At 36.6% G+C, this 26617-nt stretch overlaps 1 protein-coding gene and 1 long non-coding RNA gene across 3 annotated transcripts in view; one reads left to right on the top strand and one right to left on the bottom strand.

Moving 5' to 3' along the window:
• Positions 1–6385, bottom strand: LOC140160806 (uncharacterized). Its single transcript, XR_011860020.1, has 3 exons — positions 5831–6385; positions 4729–4847; positions 1–988 (listed from the first exon to the last, which is right to left on the bottom strand). It is a non-coding gene; the product is annotated as an uncharacterized lncRNA (long non-coding RNA).
• A 3373-nt stretch (positions 6386–9758) lies between these two features.
• Positions 9759–26617, top strand: part of LOC140160774 (programmed cell death 6-interacting protein-like) — a 56311-nt gene continuing 39452 nt past the window's right edge. For both annotated transcript variants that reach the window (XM_072184083.1, XM_072184075.1), the window contains exons 1-10: positions 9759–9974; positions 14423–14477; positions 14891–14960; positions 16556–16683; positions 17133–17286; positions 17672–17898; positions 20019–20241; positions 21595–21718; positions 22975–23152; positions 24005–24226. In XM_072184083.1, the coding sequence (XP_072040184.1) occupies positions 9769–9974; positions 14423–14477; positions 14891–14960; positions 16556–16683; positions 17133–17286; positions 17672–17898; positions 20019–20241; positions 21595–21718; positions 22975–23152; positions 24005–24226 (1587 nt within the window). In that variant the 5' untranslated portion in view covers positions 9759–9768. The remainder of the gene's footprint in view (positions 9975–14422; positions 14478–14890; positions 14961–16555; positions 16684–17132; positions 17287–17671; positions 17899–20018; positions 20242–21594; positions 21719–22974; positions 23153–24004; positions 24227–26617) is intronic.

Here is a 26617-nt window from a genome sequence, read left to right as displayed (position 1 = left end):
ATATTTACGGGATGAAGGTAAACCAGTAGCAGCTACTAAACAATTTGGTCTACAATTACTCTATCCTGCATCCGCTAATGCTAAGGTGCGCTAGTCATAAATGTCACTAGTCCAAGAAAAAAATGGTCGCTAGTCCTAATGGCTGCAGATTTTCCATTGCTAAGGTCTTGTAAACCTTATTTATTTTTGGACTTGTGAACCATTTCCTATTTTTTCGGACTAGCGATCCGTATTTTTGGACTAGGGTACCTTGGCTATACATTGGTTCCCCTCAAGTTCAGTAGTGACGTAGATTAGACGTAGGTGCATATTTTAGTGGGCGCCGTATTGAATCGTGTGCATATAGTTAATTGTGTAGCAAAAAAGGGTGGTTCGTGTGGCGCAGCCATGAAAAGACATTGACGCCTTTCCCCACTGCTGAATTTGAGGCAAACCAAAGAAAAGTGCCTAGAACATTTCCAATAATTCCATGCAACTTTTACAGCCTGTAAGGAACTATGCATTACGATTACATCACATGATGTCAAAGTCATTTGTTGAGGTCCTTATTATTTTAATAATTGGAGCAAACATTTACTAGTTAGTTTATGCACCACATAAATTACTATGCAAGTATTTAAGTTCTCATCAAATGTTCACCCTCCAGAAAAGATTTTCTTCAAAAAATGTAATTGTTGACATAATGTTGGGAAAGTTTTCAATGCATGCGAGTGATAGCCCTACTACGGCCTTTTGACTGTGGTGGTCCAAAACCTGCTATATCGTAAAACCTGGCTATATCCAGAGAACTGCTAAACCCAGACTGCTAATTCCCCCTTTTGGGTGGAGCGGTTAGTGGGTTTTAGCAGTTCTCGGATATAGTGTGTTTAAAAAGCCCTATAGTACGGCTAGCGAGTGATGCGACAGATAACAGATGCCAGCTGTTGACTTCAAACCATCATCCTCTTTGTCTTTCACGAAACCAGTATCCTCAGTAGTACTGCTGCACCTGGAAATTGGAATAAAATAAAATAAGAGCCAATGATTAATTATTACACATTATTATCAGGATTATGGTATCTAGGCTGTTTGTGTGCCTTATAGGGTACTACACCCTGCCCAATTTTGTGCCTATTTGTGCATTTTTCTCAACAATTATAGGGCATTGGGGACAAGTAAGATATGTATATTATAGGGGCAAGGACTACAACTACTGCACTGGAAATTTTATATCAGCACAGACAACAGTTGTGGAGTTACAGTCAAAAATGAGGGAAAACCAATATTTGATCAAAAATCAATAACTACTTGCTTTGAGTTGCTGAATTTTCAGTACAGTAGTTGGGAGTCCTTTCCCCTATACATATCTTACTTGTCACCAATGTGCTATAATTTTTATGAAAAATGCAAAAAATAAGCACAAAATTGGCCAGGGGTGTAGTACTCCCCTAAAGCCTTAATGTACTATCTTTTTAAATTTTTAGATTTTCCTTCCAAAATGATAAATTATTGTAGCAGAGTCATGATATGCTATTTCAATAGGTGTGAGGTCAAAGGTCATAAAGTCAAAAGTAGTCACTTGCAATCATTTTGCAATTTTAATTTTTTTATGAACTGTGAGAGCGGAGACAGATTTAAAGCACTAATCTGTAATTTACTAAGTCTACTAGTCGTGCAAATATAGTTTCATGGGCATAGCCATCTTTTTTAGTAAGGAGGGCAAAATAAAACTTAGGTGGTACACAAAAAAACTGCATTGCAAAAAAAGTTGCATCATACAATTATACATAGAGAGGTTGTATGTCTTTGAGCTTCTAAAAAGGCTTTATTGGGACGTAGTACGCAAAAAAATTTCAGTATTTTACACTATTTTCGGTCATGATCAGGTTAATTTCGGTAGAAAAGGGTTCCTTGTCCCTTTTCTTTTCTTTTGCCCTTCTGATTTTCTCTTTTATTTTTTGTCAGAGGGGCACTTTCATTTCATATATACCTGTCGTGCCTGAGAATTAAATATAGGAACACATAGGAATAAGGTATTGGCATTTTTTTTCAGACTATTTCTTCTATGAATCACAACAAATCTCCAGGGTATGATGGCTTACCCGTCGAATTTTACATCATTTTTTGGAACGACATTAGTGATATGCTTCTTGACTCTTTTAATTTTTCTTTTGAAAGTGGCCTTCTTAGTTTGTCCCAAAGAAATGGAATTATCACTTTATTGCCAAAGAAAGATAAGGATCTATTGGAAATTCAAAATTATAGACCAATCTCACTTCTTACTACTGATTACAAAATTATTGCCAAGACTATGGCTAACCGTTTAAAGAAATGTATTGGTAATTTGATCCATTCAGACCAGTCTGGCTTTTTAAAAGGCAGAAGCATTGGTAATAACATTAGGCTACTTTTAGATGTAATTGATTTTACTGAGGCGAATGATATCCCTGCTGCTGTTATTTTATTAGATATCCAAAAAGCATTTGATTCGGTCAGTCATGAGTTCCTCTTTAAAGTGTTGGATCATCTTAATTTTGGCGAAAATTTTATCAAATGGGTTAAAACTTTTTACTCAGGCAGGAAATCTTTTGTTTTTAACAACGGTTTCCTTACAAAATCAGTCAATATGGAACGGGGCATATTTCAAGGTTGCCCAATCTCCCCATACCTTTTCCTGTGTGTCATGGAGACGCTTGGGAGTGCAATTAGGATTAATTCCAATATTAAAGGTATTTTGGTTAAAAGGAAAGAATTGAAAGTGTCCATGCTTGCTGATGACACTACATGTTACATTGATGGTTCAAAGGAATCATTTCAAAGTCTGTTTGATATCCTCAACACTTTTGGTAAATGCTCTGGTTGTAAGGTAAACATGTCTAAATCCAAATCAATTTGGATAGGCTCTAAAAAAAGGCAACCAAGAGTTTCCATTTCAAGATAAGGGGCTTTGCTGGGTTCAAGACAAATTCAGTTACCTTGGTATTAATTTTTCCCTCAATCTGAGTTTGTTGTTTGACTTAAATTATAAGGTGAAACTGAAGCAAATTGAACAAACCTTAAATTGTTGGAAAGCTAGAAGTTTGTCACTCATTGGTAAAATTTGTGTCATAAAATCTCTTTTGCTTCCACAGTTGTTGTATCTTTTTTCTGTGCTCTGTATAAAAATTCCAGAAACTTTTTTCAAAAATTTAAATAAATTATTTTTTAATTTCATCTGGAATGGGGGAAATGAGAGAGTGAAGAGGGATTTTGTATGTCTTGATTATTCTTTGGGTTGTTTACGTATGGTTAATGTAAAGTGTTTTATGGAGGCTCAAAAATTGATTTGGGTAAAATATTTACTTGATGACAACTATGAGTGCATGTGGAAATCTCTTGAGATTTCTTTTCTTCAAAAATTTCATTCTGATGTTAAAATTCTGTGGAAATCTCATGCACCTGAAAGTATTCATTCGCGTCTGAAGAATGTGCAGCTGGCTGATTCAATAAGATCGTGGTATTCTTTTAGAGATAAAGCCACTGAAGACCTTGGTTATGAGATCCGAGAAATGAGGAGTCAGAATAGCACTTGTATTTGGTTCAATAGAAGTATTAGATCCAAATCAAAACAGTATTTTTATTACGATTCTTGGTATACTAAAGGGATTTGTACTCTATCTGATGTTCTTTATGATAATCTTCCCACACCAGTCTTAAAATCTTTTGACGACTTAATAATTGAATTTGATATCTCTTACAGAGATAGGAGAAAATATAATGTGTTGATGGATAGCATTGTTCATTATTGTGGGATGCTGGATGATTTTGAGGACCAGGATTTTGACACTTTCGACATTTTCTCTAATAATCTTATCCTGGTCCCCAGGGTCCCTCGCTACACCTACAGTATAATGTTAAACAAGCTTCCCCTGAAAGAATTCAAAAATTCTGGGAAGATATCTTTGAAGATTTTTGTGATAAGGGAATGTAGGGTGGGAAGAAATTCATATCCGAATTTCAAATGTACCATTGAGACTCAATTAAGATCATTTTATTTTAAACTATTCCATAAGGCAATTGCTTTCAACAGCTTTCTCCACAAAATTGGAAGAAAAGATTCTCCTCTTTGTTTCTTTTGTGACAAATTTCCCGAAACTGTGGTTCATGTTTTTTGTGAATGTGATAAAGTTAAATGTATCTGGAATGAGTTATTTAACATGTTAAATGACAAACTTCACCTGAATATTCAGTTTAATAGTTTTGACCTTATGTTTGGTATTGCCAATGATAATTTACTTTCCTTTTTAATATTATGCAGTAAATACTACATTTACAGATGTAGATTTCAGGAAGTGAATCCAAACTTTACTGCTTTGAAAAACTTCATTTTGATGAAAAGAAAAATGGAATATGATATTGCTTATAAAAAGGGTAAATTAAGTAATCACTTTAAAAAGTGGTGCTTTGACATTTGATGTACAAGGTGCATCAGCACTGTAATATTGGTTTGCCATTATGTCACATGTACATGTATGTTGACTCTGTATGATATACTAATTGTATCTCATTATTCATTATTTGTGCATTATGTAGTACACTATGCCATGTATGTATACACACATTTGCAGCTGTAATTGTGATTCTCTGTGATTATATTATTCTTATGTTTGCTTTTTCCAATAAAAAATATAATGACAAAAAAAAAGGTATTGGCATTTTGTGTGGTGTGCTGCACCCCTTGGCTACAACTTTGTAAATGAAATTACTTACATCCTCCTCAATAAGGAAAGCTGTGCTGTTCGGTTGCAGGTGCTTTGCTTCAGCGTGTGTTTATAGTTCAGATTTTTGGAAGATATGCCTTGCTGAATGGACCTTTCGTGTGCCAGTTTCTGGAAAGACAATACAGTATGACATTGTAATTAAAGCCATTGTAACATTTGCTAAGGGAAAGCCCTGAATATTTTTCAAAATTCTGTTTTTACACGATTGCTTTGTAAACATATAGTAGGCCTACATACTCTGCAAAAATCAAGACGTTATGTTTGCTCACTTGCTGTGGGTTGGGATTGAGACTGAAGATGAAGTCAAAATCATATTTTCCTATAGACGAATCAAATTTCACGCATTCCTGCACCTTAATGGCGGCCATAGCCGCGACGGGGACCAAACTATCTCACCTAAAATGTGAAATGATGCGCCCTTGAAGGATATTTTAAACTGCATTCTACCACCCGTGTTACACGCAGACAAAAGAATGATGACAGTTTACAACACAAAAGAATCTCACATCAAATTTTAAGCGGGTTTAATCCACCCAATTGGGCACTCACAACACCTGTTTGGTGCATGCAGGGACCCTAATAAGGCCAAATAAAAAAAATAAACATGTTTCACGTCCCCTCCCGCTTCCTTTTTTGAGGTTTCTTCAAATATATTTTTATTTTTTTTTTTTTCGGTTATAACTTTTCAAAATATATGTCTAGGAAGTTAGGATGCTTTCTATAGCCTTGTTAAGATACAAGAAACACGTTAGGAAGGTTTTGTGATCATTTGAGGGGGTGTAACTCTCCTCCTTTTTCCAGGCATTATTGTATACGCTAAAACACTGAGCTCTAAGTATGGCTATTTACACCAATTTTGTGATAAAAATAGAAAATAAAAAGACCCTCTTCCTCCTTTTTTTTCAAAACCCGGACGTGAAACATGTTTTTTATTTTACTTGGCCTAATGGCCGACCAAATCCTGACCATGACTTGGCTCGTTGGATTCGTCTATACTATAGCGAATCCTCACTGCCAGTTAAAATTAATGTTGTGTCGCTTTAGTTTTACTTGTGCATTAAAAAATTAATGAGTTATAAAAAGAAACTCACCTTGCAGAGTCGAGGTACAAACAACACACCCAACATACTCAGCCAGGAGAACGGTATACACATACACGACATACACTGTATTGCAATGATCATGAATGTACAGTCATGACAGTGCATGAACAACAGATCTGTGTGATGCAGTGGTGAATGGGACAAATCTCGTCATGTTTTCGTGTAGTCCGAGGTGCTCTGACGATATTACACTCCGATCGCCAGGCAATCTACGTGTAGTAGGCCAGTGGGACAACGAAAACGCTACGTGAACGTGGTATATTCGATGTCCGTGGCCTTAAACTGTCCTTATCCATCATGTCATTTGCTTCTCTAAATATTCAGTGAATTGAATACTAATATTACTATTGCAAACTAGTCCAAGCACGTCGCTAAAATGAGGCAAATAATTCGATTTTCGCAACTGGATACTTCTGTCAGTGTTATGACTGTCGCAAAAACAGCTGATCGAGGTCAGAGGTGAAATCTGTCAATCAAACTACTTTCGCGCATGCGCAAATGGCACACCTGAACTTAGGGAAATATTTTGCCGAAGGCATTGAGGTGGTGTGTGTGCAGAGCTAAACAACAACACCACCCTATTTTGCGTTTCTATATCGATGTCTTAAAATTTTCCTAAACAGAAAAATATTAATATCTACGCTTTACTTTGTAGAGAAAATAATAACAGTTTCTGAGTTTTATTATTTTAATATCTATTGCACCCAAGTTGGGAATTGTGCAAATCTTTGATGTTTTAAACTTCTCTTATTCAACTTCTACTTATATAATTTTTACCTAAAATAAACTTCAAAAGGTCAGGTCATCGATGATTGATTGTACACAGCAAAGTTCCTCTCTGTATTACGCAATACGGGCAACAGGTACTTTTTTTTTTATCTTTCGACATCCATAGTGTTATTTGTTACTGTCTAGGATTTATTAACAAATTAGAAAATATAAATGATGCATGATGGTGATTTTATAGTGATAAGGGCTAACAGGTACTTTGTACTTGCTGGTTTCCTCCTGAATCTTCCTCTTGCGAGCTTTGCAAGGAGGTAGATCGCGATCAAGAAAAAAAAACAAGAAAATTACTGAGAACTTCAAATAATTTCAATCATGAGGAAGAAAAGCGAGAAGACTAGAGAAAGGAAGAAAAGAAAGGAAAAATTAATTTTAATTTCTGGGATTTGACATTTTTAGATTTTTCAAAAAATAGCATGTTCTAAAAAGGCTTATAAAACACTATACGCATATTTAAGTTTGCATATTGGGAACACAAATTTGGCGTGGGTAATCAAGATTTCTTGCCAGGCCGGGGGAAGTGGTTTTTTTTTATCATTCTGGTACTGTACGCACATACGTGCTTTGTTTGTTTGTTTGTTTGTTTGTTTGTCTCGGGCGGGCAGTCTAAGGGCAAAATCATCAGTCAAGCTTTGAGCTTTTTGAGCTTTGATCCCGGTTTCAATGACACTGCACTGGCTACCACTAAAAGCTACTAAAACTGCTATCATGATTATATAGGCCTACTCTTAGAAACATATAGCACCATAAGGTTATACGAAGAACCTATATAAACAGTTCTATAAAGGACCTTAAAGATGAAAGAAGTTAAGAAAAGTGAAAAGCAGTTTGAACCATTTTTGATTCTACAAAACCATTTTCTTGGCTATTTTTTTTCTAATCTAGAAACCTGAGGCCCCTTTATTAAAAGGGTTTCGTAACTGGTTCAATAAAGAACTTTTTTTTAAAGAACCGTTTTTGGCTTGAGTGAAACAAAAAAAAAAGGTTGTTTAGGCAAGAACTTCTTTAACGTTAAGCTTGAATAACCTACAATAAAGAACCCTTAACTTGGTTCTCAGTATAAAAGGCTTAAAAGCTAGTGAGAACAGAAAAAAAAGTTCAAGAAAATGATTTTTAAGACCAAAAGGCTAAAACTTTTTGCGATGAGTCCCTATTAAAATTAAATCTGAACTTTTGCAGGTTCTTTATAGAACCTAATTTAAGATGTTCGGCCTTTTTTTCTTTTAAAGTGTTTCGAATATCAAACCAAGTCAAAACTCTGGTAGGGTCCGAGTGGGTGTGGGCGACTCAAGGAAAGGTGCTACTGGGTGAGCACTTTTGATTCCATGACTTTTTCAGCACGTTCCGTGATTCAGAATCATCATTCAGTACCACACTCACACCCTCGTGAGCAGTATGACGTCATTGGTTATTTCTGGTACTGTACGTACGTACCGGTAGTGGTTCAACAAAATAAGGACGGGCGGTATATTAAACTTTACCGCAGGTACCACCTAAAACCTCAGGTACCAGGAGAGCGCCATATCAGGTTAAACCTGTCCAGTCAACCTATTTAAAAAATTACTTATTGTTATAAATCTGGAGAGGGAGTTAAATAACACTCTCTCATTTTTTTACCTAGATCTTTCCAATTTTATTTCAAAAAGAAATCCAAAATAAAAAAAAAAAAAAAAAAACACCAAGAATGTTGATTAAAGTAGTAAGACTCACGTTTGTGGGGTTTTTTTCTACAGGCCTGCTCTCTTTTTTTTGGGGGGGGGGGGGTGAAATTTTAATAATAATGAAATATTGATAGAAAAGGATAGATGGATATTATTTTTGTAAATGTCTTTAAATTTTGGCCTTTATTTCCAAATATTAATGTGTGACTATTTAATATTACTCGTAAAGGATCAGGATTAAATTGCCTTCTAGAGCAATTCAGTATAGATTCCCGTTGAATCTGTACAGTCAGTGACGGCTCGAATTTTTTAGCTAAAAAATAGGCCAAATGACTTGACCTAAATTTTATGACTTGCTATAATAATTGTTCTGAATAATATTGGGAGGTCGGAACCCGGGTCGGGATGTTTAACAAAAATATTAGATTATTATGGCTTTAATTGCAGTGTTTAGCGAGAGACAACCAGTGGCGGCAGCAGGAATTTTTTTGGGGGGGCATGGGGAAGTGAATTTCAGGGGAGGGAAAATCGACCAATTTTATATCATTATTATGTTCTCAGAAACTTCCTTCCTATACTTTGTACAGAGTTGAAGAGTCCAATATAATCAACACTTGGACTCAAAACTTGGACTGTGTTGGATAGGCTCACTTTTTCCCCAAAAAATTTAGTTTTCTACAATTTTTTGACCAAAACTCATTTTTCACTTGCTCATTTTTGACCAAAATCACATTTTTGACCAAAATCACATTTTTGACCAAAATCACATTTTTGACCAAAATCACATTTTTGACCAAAAATCACATTTTTGATCAAAAATCATATTTTGGACCAAAAATAACATTTTGGACCAAAAATCGTGTTTTTGACCAAAAATCACATTTTGACCACAAATCTCATTTCTGACCAAAAATCTCATTTTTAAAAAGCACATTCTTTACCCAAAATCACATTTTTTACCAAAAGTCATGTTGTGACCAAGAAAAGATTCTGAAAACATAATAATGATAAAATTGGATGGTTTTTTCACCCAATACAAAATTTATTGGTCTTGCTATGAGTTTAAAATATTGGACTCGACTTCGCCTCGTCCAATGTTTTAAAACTCATAGCTCGACCAATAAATTTGTATATTGGGTTCAAACCATCCAATTTTATATCAAAAATTGCTGCAAAAAAGTGGAAATTTATGTATAAATTTGGGGTTTTTTTTGGTCTCAAAAGTAGGGATGGGGGGCAAACTGGGGGGGGGGGGGCAAGACAAATATTTGGTGTCCCCTCCCACCCATCCCATAGCGCCGCCACTGGAGACAACGGTCCTGGTTGAAGTGATGAAGTTATCAAGTTAATAATCGACCCATGGGACCCATCAAATTAATTTTGACGGGAAAACTGATGTGTAAAAAGGGCGACTCATTATTTTCCGTTACGTATTCGCATCGCCCAACACTAAAAATTTACAGAGAAATTCCCATCAACATGGCTGCGTTTCTTTCTGTTCCGTCAAAATTCAGTCCTGAAGTAGACCTTGTTCGACCCTTAAAGAACTTTATTCAAAATACATACAGCTCAGAAGGAGAAAGAGATGATTATGCTCAGCAACTCGGTGAACTTACGAAGCTAAGGACCAGCGCAGTTTGCCGAAAACTGGACAAACATGCCAACTCTTTGGATACTTTGACAAGGTAAGCTTACTGAAAATTAAAAAAAAATCTAAATTACAATACATTTCATGAATACATTTATAGTTTTTAATTTATATTAAATTTCACGAAATATCTTGATAAACTACCTTCAAAGCAGGTAACTGATAACTGACGATGATGGATATGACTTTATGAGGATAGTGCTGTCAGGTACGCCGTACGGTACATGAGTCATGTCAAATTGCATCGCAAGCAATCACCAATTGATTCCATGCCAGGTGAATTCAAATTTGCCATCAAACTGCATCATTTTATATATCAAATTAAAGCCCAAGAGTAAAGAAAGACAAAACTGAAAACCTTTTTGTCATAGCACTTTCCGTAGCAAAGTTACATCTTGTCAACGATTGACTTTCATCAAAAAGATTCTGTTGGCAAAATTCCCCAAAATGGCATTTCGGGGGTGTTTCTAGATCTTATTCTCATTATGATACCAGCTTTTTTTAAATGGAACTGCTATCAAAATCCCTCTAAAATTCTATGTGCGATTGTCTCATCACCATAAAAAATCATATGGTCAAGTGAAGTATAGAAAACATATTTATGTAGGTTTCCTTGATCTACAAGAGCTGTTCTTTTAAATTTTTATGTAAAATATAATATGTATTGTGTTCTATGCAAATTTGGTTGATTAACAAATGTGTTAATTAAGGTTTGCCTGGCATACCTACATGATGATGATCATGCGATCATGGCATGCCATTGCCATGTCTATATGATCAGAATGAATTGATCATGTAGTTACTGCCAATCATGATCACATGATTAGGCCCTTTACAATTAATTCTTAGTTTCCTGTTTCCCGCCCGCGTCCAAAGTAGAGAATTTGATATTTTATGACTTTGATCATATCAACTATAAGGCCATGGGAATTCAAATAGTAGATTTGCGTCCAGAACTTTTTGAAATCCCACACAGCTTTTTTTCATTATTCATTATTTCTATTCTATTAGGCACAAACGAACTACATCCATTCACGCTGTACAAAGTTAGAAGTAAAGGAGCCGGTTAGCACGCCAGGCACCACAAAGCATGCAAAGCGCATAGCATCGGAATTTTGGTGATCCCCGTCATCTTTTTTACCGTTTGAGGCAGTATCGCGCTGCTCATTAAATATTCATGAACCCAATTACGTCACATTCACATGGTCTTAATCGGTAGCTCGGAGTGGTTGGGATTGACCAGGCATGTTTTTATGAATGAAATTGTGACCTTAACAGGGGTCAGGCATTAGCATATTCATGTGGGTTTTTTTTCTTCAAGATGGCTGCTAGCTACCGGTGTTGCCTGGCCTGTCATGCTTGTTGTACTGAACTACACGCCCGGGACTCGCGGTCGCGGTGAACAACCAACACGGGTGAACAGCATCATTGCAGACTCATTTTCACGTTTTTTACGACTGTTTTACCAACTTCAAACTTGCTGATTTTATGTTTGAAAGCCATTTGTTCTTGTTTCTGGTAAATAATGAAATTTTTTGAAAATAATGAAAAAATATGCGGTTGGTTTTGGAGCATGCGGGCGGTGGACGCAAATCTACTACTTTAATTCCCATGGCCTAATGATGGATAAACAAAAAACATAACTGTACCATTACTTATGTTTAAAATCAAACATAGTTGTAAAATAATTAAATGCATGTTCTTAGTCAAAACGGGTTGATGTAGGCTGCGACCACTTGCTTTAAAATAAAGAAAATAATAGATAATTAATAATTAATAATTAAAAGTTGCCTCATCCCTTGTTTTCAAGCATGAAACAGGAAACTAAGAATCAATTGTGAAGGGCCTTATGTATAACAATGTAAATTAAACTAAACTAATGGAAATTCAGAAATAAACATTTTTTATTTTCAGTTTCCTTCCTTCCTGCTGATTAAGCCTTTTTTGCAAACGCAAAGTACACAGTGCACAATCTCAGACATTGTCGCACTCGCACATTGATCACCAGTAGTACCTTGTTACTCAAGAACTCAAGTTTCAAATTTGCGCACGATAGTTACATTCGATGCTAAGTATGTTGCTATGGTTTTTTGGTCGGACGGTGTTGACATTTTTTGCAATGGATGTTATTCAGAAATTCAGATGAAGGTTATTTCGATGAGTCAACTGTATCTTATGAGTAAAAGTTGCCTATTTTGAACAGAGTGCAATTTTAGCAACATTTTTGATGCAATCGCCCATCTTGTTCGGCGATGTTTACTTCTGAACTTCCATTGCTTTACACAGTGTCATGCTTCAGCGAATCCGACTAGATTTCTAATGCAATGGTCTCTAGCCTCGAATGTAAAGCTATTGATGAGCAAATTTGTGGCTAGACTCCTCAAGCAAGTACATTGTGACCTTTGTTTCAGAATCAGAACTCACACCTGTTTGTAACTGCGTTGACTCATATTTAGAAAATCTCTGGTTTTACCCTCTGATTGGCTCACAGCCCACATCTCCCCCATGTTTAAAAAGGGGGACTTGTCAAAAGAGCATACATTTATAATATACAGCTTTGATATAAAATTGGATCGATTGAGCTCATATTTATTGGTCGAGCTATGAGTGTCTTTTTACATGATTATAGGTGCTCTGGTCTAGCAAAAATGCAGGATTTTTTGTGGGACTGGGGGCTAATGTTTTTCTAAAAGGTCCATAGAAGTCAAATCAATCGTCAAACCTTACTAGCCAAAGAATGGTCACGGAATTGAGGTTTTGAACCCTATTAACAATCTAAAAATATACATATTTGGCAGAGCAGATAGGGCTTTCTTGCCTAATAAACAAAAATTGTTTGTTAAAATAACAGTGCTTGCAAGTAAAAAGTAAAAACTTACTTCATGTATACCTAAAATGTAACTAAATGATAAAATATTAACATTAAAATAAACTAAAAAATAATGTCGGTGATTTCACATGCGCTTCATCTAAGCATGACCTAGTTATCAGCACACTTCAAGTATTCCGCTGTCTGCAACTGATGCGCAGGAACTCTCAGCGACTTCGATTGTGATTACCCTCAGGAGCTCCCAATTTTACACCTGGGTGGACTGGTGGAATGAAGCAATTGGGAAATAAGCTATCTTGCCCAATGATGCAACACACTGGCCATAGTGGGGCTCAAACCCGCAACCTTTTGATGATGAAGCTCGCGCCCTAACCATTAGGCTAACATGCTTTTATTGCGTTCTATTCAGCAAATGGCCATGCACGACTAGTCCTAAACCTTAAACATCATTTTCCGAGGCGCGGAAGTACACCAAATTGGTGTTTATGACCTTTGACATTCTTTTGTGGTGAGTGACATGGTCTTTCAATTCACGCCGAGTGTCCTTGACAGGCTTGACTATGCGCACAGTGGTTATGAAAGAATTCAAAAGATAACCTCTGCCCTAATAATCCCAAGCTATTGTCTGAAACAGCACCTCGGAAGATGTATGGTAAGAACTCGGTCCTCAAATGATAGTCATATAACGACCAAAAGATAAGTGACTGACTATCATTGAGGACTGAGTTCCGCAGTCTAACACACAACATGCTTTTTAATAGAAATTAAACTAATCTCATTTCGTGGTCTTCTGAAATTGAAAATTGGATTGTGTACCATGTTTGTTCCATTATTAAATGCAGTAAGAGCCCACCCAGTGACTTTTCAACTGCCAAAACATGACAATATTAATAGTGACCCACCCGATTATTTTCATTTTCCAAGCAAAGTTATTTAGTCTGGGAAAAAAAGGCCAAAACTTTGCAATAAAACAAAGGCCTATGTTCATGATGCTATGCTTGGCAACTTTCCAATTCACAAAAAATTGTATAATTATTGATGATGTTTGGTATAAATTAATTTTTTGGTCACTGGCTCACATCCAGTGCAAGATATATGTCCAAGAGAACAGGTGTCCATTCAAAAACACAAGATGATAGGCACCTTGAATCAATTTGTGTGGGTTTCTATCCACACATTGAATGTGTGGGTGTATGTGTACAAGATAGGTCAGATGCATGAGGCACAACATAAATTACTGTGGGTGTTCTTAACTTGTAACTTACATACTGAAATAGAGAACTTCTTTTGTTTCTAGGAACATGTATTTCTCTAGACTCTTTTAAGTTCAACCATAGATTGCAAATTTATGTATGTACATGTAGTGTCTTGAAGCTGCCTTTCTGTAGTCAATTAATAGTAGAATGTAATAGAATCATAGATTATCAATTTTTGATAATCTATGATAGAATTAACATTTTTAACAATAACTATGTCTTAAACTACAGTGAGTGCACAGTGTGTCAGGTCCCTAAACCATAGTACTTGAGACTCTTTTTAAAGGAGAGATTTTGCACTGTCTGCATGTCAAAGGTTAGTCATCAAATTCATTTGACAGCCAACATAATATTTTTATTTGTTCTATTTAAATGTCTATGTATTCTTTTCACCTGTAGATACTATGACCAGCTGGAGGCCATTGATGGCAAACTTCCTATTTGCGAAGGACAGGTAAACTAAACTAACTGATATTGATATTTTTTAGTTTTATGATGCATGCATAAGTTTGAAACAATTGAAAAAAGTATTGTGTTGTCCCCAGACTCAGTCCTCCCCTTGAGGGTAAAATGAACTCAGAGCTCATGTGTATAACGTTACAATGTACCAACATTTAGTGTTCTACATGTAAATTGTGTAGAGTTCTGATTTTGCATTTTTACCAGTAGACTTTCCTGATCCTGATCATATTTATTTATACATTTAAAACCTTATTGCTTTTAAAATTCAGATGTACCCTGTATTACATTAATATGCACATTCATGTTTACTGTCTGGGCATCCTCCTGGCATGTTACCAAGTTATGCAAGTTTCACTATTTCAAGTAAACAAATGCAAATAAACTTTTGATTATGTTCTTTTCCAGATATCTGTCAATTTCTCTTGGATAGATGCATTTGACAAAGGAGGACTTTTCACTGGTGGCAGGAAGCAAAGTGAGTTTTACTTCAAATGTAGGCTCTATTTAGTATTTAATACTTTTAAAAAGATTTCAATCAAATGCAGATAGTGTAGAAACAAAGACTTGAGAAATGGGCCATTCCAGTTGAAATCCATACACCCCCTATGGAAGACATGACCTTAATCATCCACAGTGGGAGTGTTAATTTCAAATGGGATTACCTGAATGAGTGACTCCATTTGAAATCCGTGGGAAGCATGGTGGCCCAATGGTTAGGGCGCAAGCTTCATGATCGGAAGGTTGCTGGTTCGAGCCCCACCACGGCCAGTGTGTTGCGTCCTTGAGCAAGATAGCTTAATTCCCAATTGCTTCACTCCACCCAGGTGTAAAATGGGGAGCTGCTGGGGTAATCACAATCTAAGTCGCTGAGAGTACCTGCGCATCAGTTGCGGACTTGGTGAAGCGGAAATGATTCTGATATATCCTTATGGCAGCGGAATAATTGTTGAAGGGTGCTGATAATTAGGCCATGCCTAGCTGAAGCGCACGTTAAATCAAACAACATTTATTTATTCATTTATTTAATCTAAACATTCTGTATGTGGGAGATTAAGGTCACGTCTTTCCATATGGTGTGTATGGAATGGATTTCAACTGGAATATTGTAAAAGTGGAAATTTTCGCTATTTATTTTTGCGCTTTTCACGTTCCAAGCTGCTACCGTTAAAATAACAACACACAAATATATTCCTTTTGTGTTTAGATCATGTAAGGACTCTTAGAATCACAAATTTAAAAACAAGGGAAATAGTTCAAAATTGGCAAAGCATGAAAAATTAATCATGCAAAAATTTCCACTTTTACAGTAGCCAAATCTGTGTGTAACTGCAGGACATCCATGGTTTGTGGACAGTGTTGCTAGATCAAAATCAGCCAAAAAATGCTGCTGTATCTATGACCGCTGTTGTAGGTTTAGTCTGCATTTAGATAGTGAAATCTTCACTGATCCATGCATGGTAAGGTAAATGAAACTCCAATATGTGTGTCTCTAGTTGGATAGTGAAAACTCACAAGTGGTGTATAATTGCTGTCTAGTGATAACACACATGGGTGTGGGTGTGCTCTCTCTGGTGTAATCGGAGCATCCAAGGACTTTGACTTGTATACACACTGGTTTTCCTCAGAAGCTCACTGGCCTGACAAAAAAGTTGATGACTGCTGCTAGTCTCAAGCTCATGCTATAAACTTACATCCCACACCTTCAAGAATCTAAGTGAGTCTAGTACTACTTGAGTATACTATCCAGAGATGCTGTCTCACTGCTCGTTCTTAGCACTTGATTCTCATGCTATGTGCTCGACATGTTCGTGAGGATCCATACTGTGGTTAAGTGAGTCTTATTACTTTGGAGTAACTTCCCAATCATGTGATTTGATATGTGAAAAATCTTCACCAGCAAAAACCTGTCATTGCGGAAAAAGTAATTACTTTGTTGACCCATGAAAATTCTACCAGCAGTGATTTTTTTTCCTGTGTCTTCAAATTTTATTCAATGCATATTGTGGTTGAGGGTTTTTCAGCCACAAAAATGCCAATTTTCTTACTGTCATGTTAATGGTTTGTTTTCAGCGATGCCAACTGCTGCCTTTGAGAGAGCATGCACTCTGTTCAATATCGGAGCTATGAATAGTCAGATTGGATCCCTACAGAACCCTGAAGATGATGATGGCCTCAAAATAGCTGCTAAACATTTCCAGGTAAATTAATGTATGTGCACAGATGAAAAAAAAGTAGGAGTAATGCTGGTTTCATACTAGCCTGCCATTTTGCTGCTGTGACAACAATTCTGCTGCACTACTGCGCAGTTTGCACCAGAAACGCTAGCGGGGACCAGCGGGTTCCAAGCCGATATATTGATCATTCCACTGCTTTGCCCAAAGCGTCAGATCACTTGGAGATGAATTCATGTCAACTCGGGAACGCCGCCGCTTTGAAATATAAGAACAGCAAACGATTTTTGGTAGTGCTGGGCAACAACATTGGTTTTCATTAGTCATGCCGCTGCAGCTCAGAGGCATGCCGCTCCACTTAAGTACAAGCGTCACAATGAAGCGTCACATCCAGGTGTATTAGCTTACAATATGATATCTATACTATTTCATTCATTCACTTATCTACATATAAAATTTGTGTTTTGTCTTTATAGCAAGCTGCAGGTATTTTCAATCACTTGAAGGATACAATAGTATCGATCGTACAGAACATCAGGACATACGACCTGCATCCAGATTGCCTAGAAGCATTGAGTGATATCATGTTGGCTCAAGCACAGGAGAGTTTTATGAGGAAAGCTAGACAAGGTAAATATTTTAGTGTAGAGGGGATATTGGAGGGGGTTCATAGTACAGAGCAGCCAGATATAATGGTCTGCATCCAGAATGTCTGGAAGCTTTGGGATTTCATTTGTGGCTCAAGCTTAAGAGAGTTTTATGACAAAAGTCAGCCAAAGCAAGAGGCCCTTGGAGGGATCATCCCCTCTATCAATAAGGTGATGACCCTCTTCAATGACTTGGCTCCACTGTTGTGATGACTTGAGTAAACCTAAAGACTTAGCTTGACTTGTGACCTTGGTGTCTTGTGGTCACAACACTGCAGCCCTTACACACAAATCAAAATTAACAAAAATGTCTCCAATAAATCAAACAAACCTACCTCTTAAATACTGCTTGCCTTTCCTTATTACAGATAACATGAAGAATAATGTGATTGCCAAGTTATCGCACACAGCATGTGACCTGTATGCGGAAGCCTTGAAGCATTGTCAGGTCCCTCATGTGAAAGAGGTTATACCTAAAGAATGGATCCCAACACTAGCAGGGAAACAAGCCTATATGCAATGTCTGGCAGAATTCTATCAGTCTATGGTGTGTAAGGATAAGAAGAGCTATGGTGAAGAGATTGCAAGACTTGCGGTAAGTGTAATGTAGTAACCTGTCACCATGCTGTTCGTTCTCACATACTTGATTATGGCAATGCAATCCTCTATAGTATCACTCAAGGTGAAAGAAATAGACTGCAGAAGCTGCAAAATCGTGCTGTGCGTTTGATATTCTCTGTCCCTCGCTCAACTGGTACCTCCAACCTTCTCATTCAATTGCATTGGCTTCCAATCCAGGACTGAATTCTTTTTAAACTTTTGCTTTATGTTTTCAAGTGCTCTCAGGGCCGTGCCCCTAATTATCTTTGTGAGCTTCTTTCAACCTATGCTCCCGGGAGAGAAGGATTGAGATCTTCTTCCGATAAGATTCTGCTTAGTCAGCCTAGGGCATGTAGAGCAGCTGGTTTAAATACCTTCTCTGTCTCTGGCCCGAGGGAATGGCATAAACTCCCTAAAGCCATTAGGGCGTCTCCATCAATTCCAGTTATCAGAAAGAAACTGAAAACTCACCTTTTCACTTTTCAGTTAGCTTCTTTCTTGCTCCTTTTGTGTTTCTTTTTTCCATCCTTTCTCTCCTTGTTCAGCGCTTTGATAAATTTTAAAGGCGCTTTATAAATATCTTTATGTATATATGTATAGTTTGATCAGCTCGTAATCGGCGGGACATGATGCAGTCATGTCTACAGTAGAATTCACTTCGACCTTTGCAGGACTTAAACCCCATTAAAAGCTATTAAGCCAAGATAACACTCATTGAAAACAGCTCACCTGATTAAATCAGATCTTCTCTGGTTGTGCACATGTGTCTGTTTTACCTGTGCGGTATCGCAATGAGCTGGTAGTATTATAGTTTCAGTTGGGTAACCGATTATAAAGGAAATGCAAGGTAATAATGGTATGTGGACCTTTGTTCACGAAATGAGACAATGGTCTGCTTTTTGTTAACCAGCATTCTTGAAAATGAGCAACATAATGATTGTTGACTTAACACGGTTTGGAAATAATTTCTTCATATTTTTTGGTGTTATCTGTCGTTTACATATCCTTTCTAAAACACAAAAGTGCGAATACTTCCAAACACCTAAATTAGCTAAAAATTTAGGACATGTTACAAAACTATATTTTCTAGAATTTCATAGAATACTTTAAATGTAGATTGTACCGTTTTTTTGTGGCATCCTTCAGAAGTGAGCGGTCCGTTACCAATATTTTCAGTCAAATCTCCATTCAATTAACACGGGGAGTTGGCTAGCTATGAGCTAGCTATGCCTTGCCCTCACTCATATTTTACCAAAGTGCGACTATTTCTGAACATCTAACCTAGCTGTAATTTTAGGTCATCTTAGAGAAATATATTTGCTAGAAGTTTGGAGAATACTTTAAATATTGGCCGGTTATTTTTCACACAGTGATGTTAACTAGGCAAATGCCTATACTTCTAAACATACACTATTTGTAAAGGTCGCGCGTCAATGGTGAGAGCACTGTGTATTTTGTATAGGAAAACGGACAGTAACTGCAGTATGAATTGTTAAGCTTTTTATCACTACGCCGAAAAGTAGACCCACATTATAAGTGCCATAGTTGACCTGTCTGGTCTCTCTCTATTGTGCTTGTTAAAGAAAATTGACAAAGATCGGACTTGACTGAATAGTTGTGATGCTTCTGGCAAGAGGTATCAAGACAATTCTCGAAATAAAACATATAGATATTAATCCGCGATGTTATAAGACCCGCCGATTACGAGCTGATCAAAGTATATGTATGTTTATCCTTGATAAACTTAAAGCCATGGGAAGGTTATTTGTGCTGTTGCTTACTAAATGAAAGGATGGATGGAAGTATGAAGATGGATGGTGCTGTATAGTTTTATAATCAAGTGTTCAAGTCTAATCTTGAATAGTAAGGCCCTCATTTGTATATTTTGTCCAAAATGTGATGGGACATAATTACACCCTGTTTAACTCTCACCATGCAAATGTCGACTGCAGACGACAAGTTTCAAAGAAGTCTAGTATTGGTTCATTGATTCTTAAGATAGCTCTTGATATTTTGAGAAAATATCTCAAAACCTTGACTTTTTATGTTGAAGCCTATGGCTAGTATGCAGAGCATTGAGTCTGTAATACACCTCTGTTGTATCTTTCTCTACAGCATGCATTAGATTTGTGTAAGGCTGCTACCACCAGGGCAGGACAGACAATGAACTTCAAGGACATCTTAGGCAAAGTGCAGCGAGCTCTTGAGTCAGCCAAGAAAGACAATGATTTCATCTACCACGATGTAGTTCCTAAAGCAGAGGGTTTGTCAGCAATAGGCTCAGCACCATTGGCAAAACCAACAGAGATACCTAGACCTATGAATGCTAAATTCCAAGGTACGTGTGTGAGTCCACACAGGTGAGCCCTGTGTTGATGGTATTATTAGAAGTACTTCAGAATAAACTGATGAACATGTATGCATTTGGTGTGAAGATTGTATATATGCCTCAGTCAATTATTTTATTGTAAACTTTCAGGATACCATGTTGTTTAGGAAAATTTACTATTAAAAACTTTCTGTTCAAAAAGTAAATCCAATTATTGGATTTTTTTTTCCATTTTTTTTATTTCACTTATTTTGGGATCAATTTATGTCAGAAATGGTGCTTCCACCTTATATCTCATGAATCATGAGTCTTGATTAAAACGCTGAGAGAACAACTGAAACAACTTGGTATATGAATAACATGCATTCCACATAGATAAGGTGACATGTGACATCATACCAAACAGTTGGTGGCAGTTGTCATTGTTCTTTGCCTGGCAATATATCAGATATAGGCAATAATATAAAGGCTATTGATACCTTCGGAAATGTATTTGTAATCCATTTTTATTTATAGACATGTGGATTCAAAATTTAGGTCTTTAATATCTTACAATTGACTGCAAAGTGAGTGCCAATCTCGTACATAAATAACACACATTTTGGCAATCTCGTACATAAATAACACACATTTTGGCAATCTCGTACATAAATAACACACATTTTGGCAATCTCGTACACACATTTTGGCAATCTCGTACATAAATAACACACATTTTGGCAATCTCGTACATAAATAACACACATTTTGGTATTGTTTCTTAATGCCCAAACAAACATGCCTAATCACCGCGAGTAAACATGCTCACGTGTGCATCACATATATGTGCATTGGTGGTCGGAAAATATATTTTCAATATTCTTTCAAACAAAAAAATTGTGTTATTTTCATGAAACAAATTTGTAAGATATGGGTAATGAATGACAATAATAACTTTGCACCATCTGTTTTACAGTCATTGCTTGAAATTGTTGGGCCTTGGTATTTTGCCTCGGAAGCTCACGCTCTCTTAGAAAATTACCTCGGACCAAAACAAACCCCTCAGAGTTCATGCAGTGACCTCAAAATAGATAGTGGCCAGTAATTATAATCTAATCAAACATTGTAGTGGTCATGTGCTGTTCCCTCAGGCATATTTTATTTTTAACATTGGGCCGGAGCTAGGCAAAACCCAATAGTGGCTGAGGGGCCACTACATTAAAGTAATGTCCATATCAATGGACCAGTTGCTAAGTTTTGTTTGTAGACATCACTGTTACCTCATTTTTAAAATGTTCAATTAATCCATTGTCCATTCAGTTTTTGATTGGACATTTGCATTTATCTCAATATTAAATCTTCTGCATTATTATCTCTCTTTAGATATGTTCGAGAAACTTATTCCATTATCTGTACACAACTCAATGTCGGCATTTGAATCAAGGAAAGTAGGGATTGTAAGCAGAGAGATAGGCAAACTAAGAGAAAACACTCAGCTTATGAACAGGTAAGTTAATCTGTGGGTTTTGTATATTTTGTCTTGGCTAGGCAGTGGCATATTAAAATGCGCATTTCATTTGAGACAGCATCAAATCGTGATCATTCACTCAAAGCGCTGATGTACACACTCGTGTTTAAAGATACTGAATAGATGTGCACGCTGCACAACTGCCTCAGCATGTTGACATCACTACCTTGCAAAGAAGAAAGTAGTATATATAGTTTCTAGGTTAATGGTTTAATCATAAAGCTGTCTTTCCCAATACAAGCCCCATGAGCACTCCCTGCCAAATTATCGGCTATTTTGAGTGACTACAAAGAGGGCTATATCATTTATTGAACCAATTAAAGATATGGTAAGAATAGTCAGTAGGGCTGAATGAGAGTAAGCTTAAAATTGCTGAGAGATTCAAAGCTGCATTTTGTTTTACTCTAATGATTATATTAATTTACAAGTCAGGAGTTCTGAAACAATGACAGTAATTCCCATGGGGCTAGATTTGGTAAAGGAATGAAACGAATGATCTTTAATCGACATTTTAACATGTGACTGGTCTCTTTACTTTAGGAATAAATGCACAATATATGCCATTTGTGGATAAATCATTTAGGAAAGGCATTCAACTTGGAGGAATTCAAGTATGTTAGATAGATGGTTAATTTGTGGTATTGGAAATATTGCTTGGTAAAATAAGATGGGTCAATTTTAGTAGCTGACTCCATTTTCAATCACAAATAGTTTTGTGACATGGAAAGCAAGCAGAGGTTTCAAAGTTGATGATCACTGTGAGAATTGACTGGGCTTTCAGTTACTGGTAATAGAGTATTTCATTTGAAAACCTCTCCCCCTGTGTGGAAGATTTAGCTTAATTTTCCACAAAAGAAATATGGGTTTCAAATAGAAATTGGGCAATACAATACTCACTCCAGTTGTATATAGGTAAAGCTATATACAAGGGGAGTATGGGTTTCAAAATAATTAACCCTAGCTAATTCCATTTGAAAATCATATTCCCTGTGTGGAATACTGTTCTTAAATCTTCTGCAGTGGGTGTGGATTTTAAATGGAATAGCCCAGTGCTTAATTTGCTAAGCTCATTCTTTTAATTGTGATTTGGTTTTAGCAGAGACTAGCAAAGAGTGTATTTAATTTAGAGTGAGTTACCTCTGGATAAACTTTTTGTACTTTTTAATATTATTTCATAGAGGAAAATGAGAAAAAATGTTGATAATGGCATATCCATATATTGTGTTTATTGACAGTGTGCTGAGCTCTCTCAACTTACCAGCATCAATTGAAGATCTTGGAGGAGATGCTGTGCCTGCATCACTGTTGGAGAAATCTAGAGAGATCCAAGCTAAAGGCGGTCTACAAGCTATTGATAAATTATTTGCTGATTTACCTGAGTTACTACAGAGAAATACTGAAATCTTGGATGAGGTAACTAACGATATTAACATATTTGTGGTTGCAAAGTTGTGTTTATTTGTTTATTTTATTTTATTCATTAGACATCAAACATCAAAATTAGAAAATAACATACAGATTCATCAAAACATAATATTGTGTCATAGAGAATAGGTAAAGGTTCAGGCCTGTGTTTATAAGCTGGAGTGCCCATCTCTCTTTTGAAGTAACTTTGTGCCAAACTCCTCAGTGTGTAATGTTGCTGAGAGGGTCCACCACACCTCCTGCACAATGCATGTGTTTACCTTCCCAGCATTTACACCCATTTACACCTGGGTGAATTGAAGCAAACAGGATCAAGTGTCTTACCCAAGAACTCAAGACATTGGCAACAATGTGACTCTAACCTGCAACCCTATGATTACGGGTCCGATCACTTAACCACTAAGCCACCATGCTCCCAAAATTGGCAGGTCCAATATTTTGTTCAACCGGCTGCACCAGTATCCACTACTCAAAATATTGGAACTGCCTATCCTCTATGACTTAATAGAGAATAGTGAGAAATTCGCTGTCATAGTGCGCGTAAGAATATGACCGTGGCTAGGTCAACTAGATCACGCTTTCTTTGTTACGAACCACTGATTGAAATGATCACACCACAAAGCCTATGGCATATCAAAATTTGAAACAGGTGTATGAGCCCAGGCTTGGAGCAGTAACCAATTACTAATGTGCACTACGACAGCGAATTCCAATTGTTTATTCTCTAATTACCACATGTATACTAAAGCACTTGAGTTGAGCACATATCTGATTTAACTTACTTGATTGCTTAATTAGAATGTGCTGATTATATATTTATGATATATTTATGTATTGCAGTCATTCCGACAACTTGATGAGGAAGCCAAGTCAGATCAAGAGATGAGAGAACGTTTCAAGGAGCGCTGGAGTAGGTTGCCTTCACAGCAGCTGACTAGCACACTACGTACAGAAGGGGGTAAATACCGGGCAATCCTTAACAATGCAACAGAGGCTGACGGGAAGGTCAGAGAAAAGTACAATAGCAGCAGGGATCATATTGCATTGCTGTCAAATCCTGAGGTAGGTAGAAATGGGAGAAATGTATTGAGATACATTATACATTATATACATATATGTTACCATGAACTAGGGTCATAGCCTTGGTCCAAGGCTGGGGGCTAAAGTCACAGAATAGGGTTTTTTTCCAAGAGGAAAGACCCTATTACTATAAGTGATATAGCCATTGCTTATGTCACACACCCATCATGATTCAATGGTCAAATCACCAGTATAATGTGCTGATGTCTTAATTTATTTTATTTTTTATTTTATTCATTTGGCAAAAACTCAACCCCAACTGGAAATCCAAAGAAATATCAACCCAAACAAAATTGGAATTGTACAAAGTACTGGTGCTTTCTATAGCAACCTATGACTCTGAAGCTTGGACAATCAAAATGAGCAGCGTCTTCTGGTATTTGAAATGGCTTGTCTCAGAAAAATCCTGGGTGTTACTAGAAGAGACAGGATTAGAAACACCTCAATCAGAGACACCCTTGATTACCAGTGCACTGTAATGAACAAGATCCGTGCAAAACAGCTGTCCTACTATGGCCATGTGAAAAGAATGCCTCCATCCAGATACCCAAAAATCGTATTGGAAGGAAGGATCCCAGGGAAACGACCTAAAGGAAGACCCCCAATGCGCTGGATGGACAACATCAAAGCAAACTGCAGTGCAGTGGGAATCCAATCCGTAGTAGAAGCCGGTCGGATGGCAAACAACAGAGCTGAGTGGCGAAGCATAGTGGCTAGGCAGCTATCTCCAGGACCTACCTGTGTCATGGGAGGAAAGCTTTAAGTAAAAAAAAAGTCATTTGGCAAGCAACAACAAAATTGGAACAAAACTAAGGTCTGCTGAGCTGACAAGGAGCACTGAAAGCACAAAAGAGCACTTTAACCTAACCACAAGATGCAGTGCTCCCACCTCAGCAGAACTCCATATACAAAGCATATAACATACAAAAAAGCATCAATACAATTTAATCATCATGATGCATATTTAGTGAGATTTTTAGTTAAGATTTAAAAGCAGATTTGCTACAGGTGAAATAGGAGTCTCTGATATCTGATGGAAATGCAGACCATAAAACTGGGAATTTTACTAGAAGAAATTTTGTAAGCATGAGTTTCAGGAGTGATTGATTGTTTAAAAGAAAGTTTCAAGTACAGTATTAAATGCACCACCTGGAGAAAAGAAAGAGATTGGCATTGGTTTAAGTTAGGCAAGAACAAGCAAAAGAAACAGATAAATAAGTCCTTCTAGTTTTCAAAGTTGCGAGATTTAAAGTTCTGAGTGTATCCTCTTATGATTGATCCCCCTACGATGTCCAAAAATGGATCTAGTAGCACGATGCTGTATCTGTTCCAGTGTATCAATATTACATTTCTTGTTAACATTCCAAACCGGTGAACAATAATCTAAAATAAATTTTAGTGTAGAGTACCATAATAGGCTTCAGGTACTTCATAATAATTTAGCTAGAATAATTCTCTCAGCAGATATAAGGACACCAACTAATGATTTAATGAATACATTGCAGTGGGTTAAACTTGATCAAAGATTGCATAATACTCTATTAATGACTGTTTTCAAATGTTTAAAGAATGAATATCCATCATACTTATCTTCTCAATTTGATTTTGTTCATGATAACCATAATCATATAACTAGAAATCATACTTCTAATACATTGATTGTACCAAAATTTAAATCAAATTCAGGTCAACGTACTTTTCATGTCAGGGCAGCCTATGCATGGAATTCTTTGCCACCGACAGTAAGAGCTCAGATGGAAAATATGACTTTCGGCCAATTTCAATCAAAAATTAAAGACATTTAGGCCTGTCTTTATCTATATTTTATTCATTTACTTGCTTGATCTTTGTATATAAATATAATTATTGTATTTCTGTATTTTGAATCATGGTATTTATAATTCTCTAGTAGTTGATGACACCATTATACTTATTTGTAATATATTGTAAATACATTGTAAATACTGTATGATACTTTGTAAATATTGTGTTTCGTAATATATTTTGTTGCTATATAACATGTATCAATGAGGGCCTGCTTGAAAAGCAGTGCTTGTCACTGAAGCAGTATAACCCTCAATAAAGAAAGAATAAATAATAGTAATAATAATAATCTAAAGTTTGAGTAGAACATACAAGTTCTTACTTCCTGTGCCAATACTGTTAAAACTGAGTAATATTATAACTAAGTCACATAGTTTAGGAATACATAGAACATTCCTAAACCATGTGACTTAGGGATGATTTGAAGTGACCTCCACTTGAGATGAGTCGGGTATTTTTTCCTAACTATTATGTAAAAAGGGAAACATGTAGCAGCTGACCTGTGCATCCTGTTGATATGGATGTACAGATATTTACATTCAGGGCGCC

This window comes from Amphiura filiformis, chromosome 1 (genome assembly GCF_039555335.1).
Source record: "Amphiura filiformis chromosome 1, Afil_fr2py, whole genome shotgun sequence".
NCBI lineage: Eukaryota > Metazoa > Echinodermata > Ophiuroidea > Amphilepidida > Amphiuridae > Amphiura > Amphiura filiformis.
This window is presented reverse-complemented; position numbering and strand designations above follow the sequence as displayed.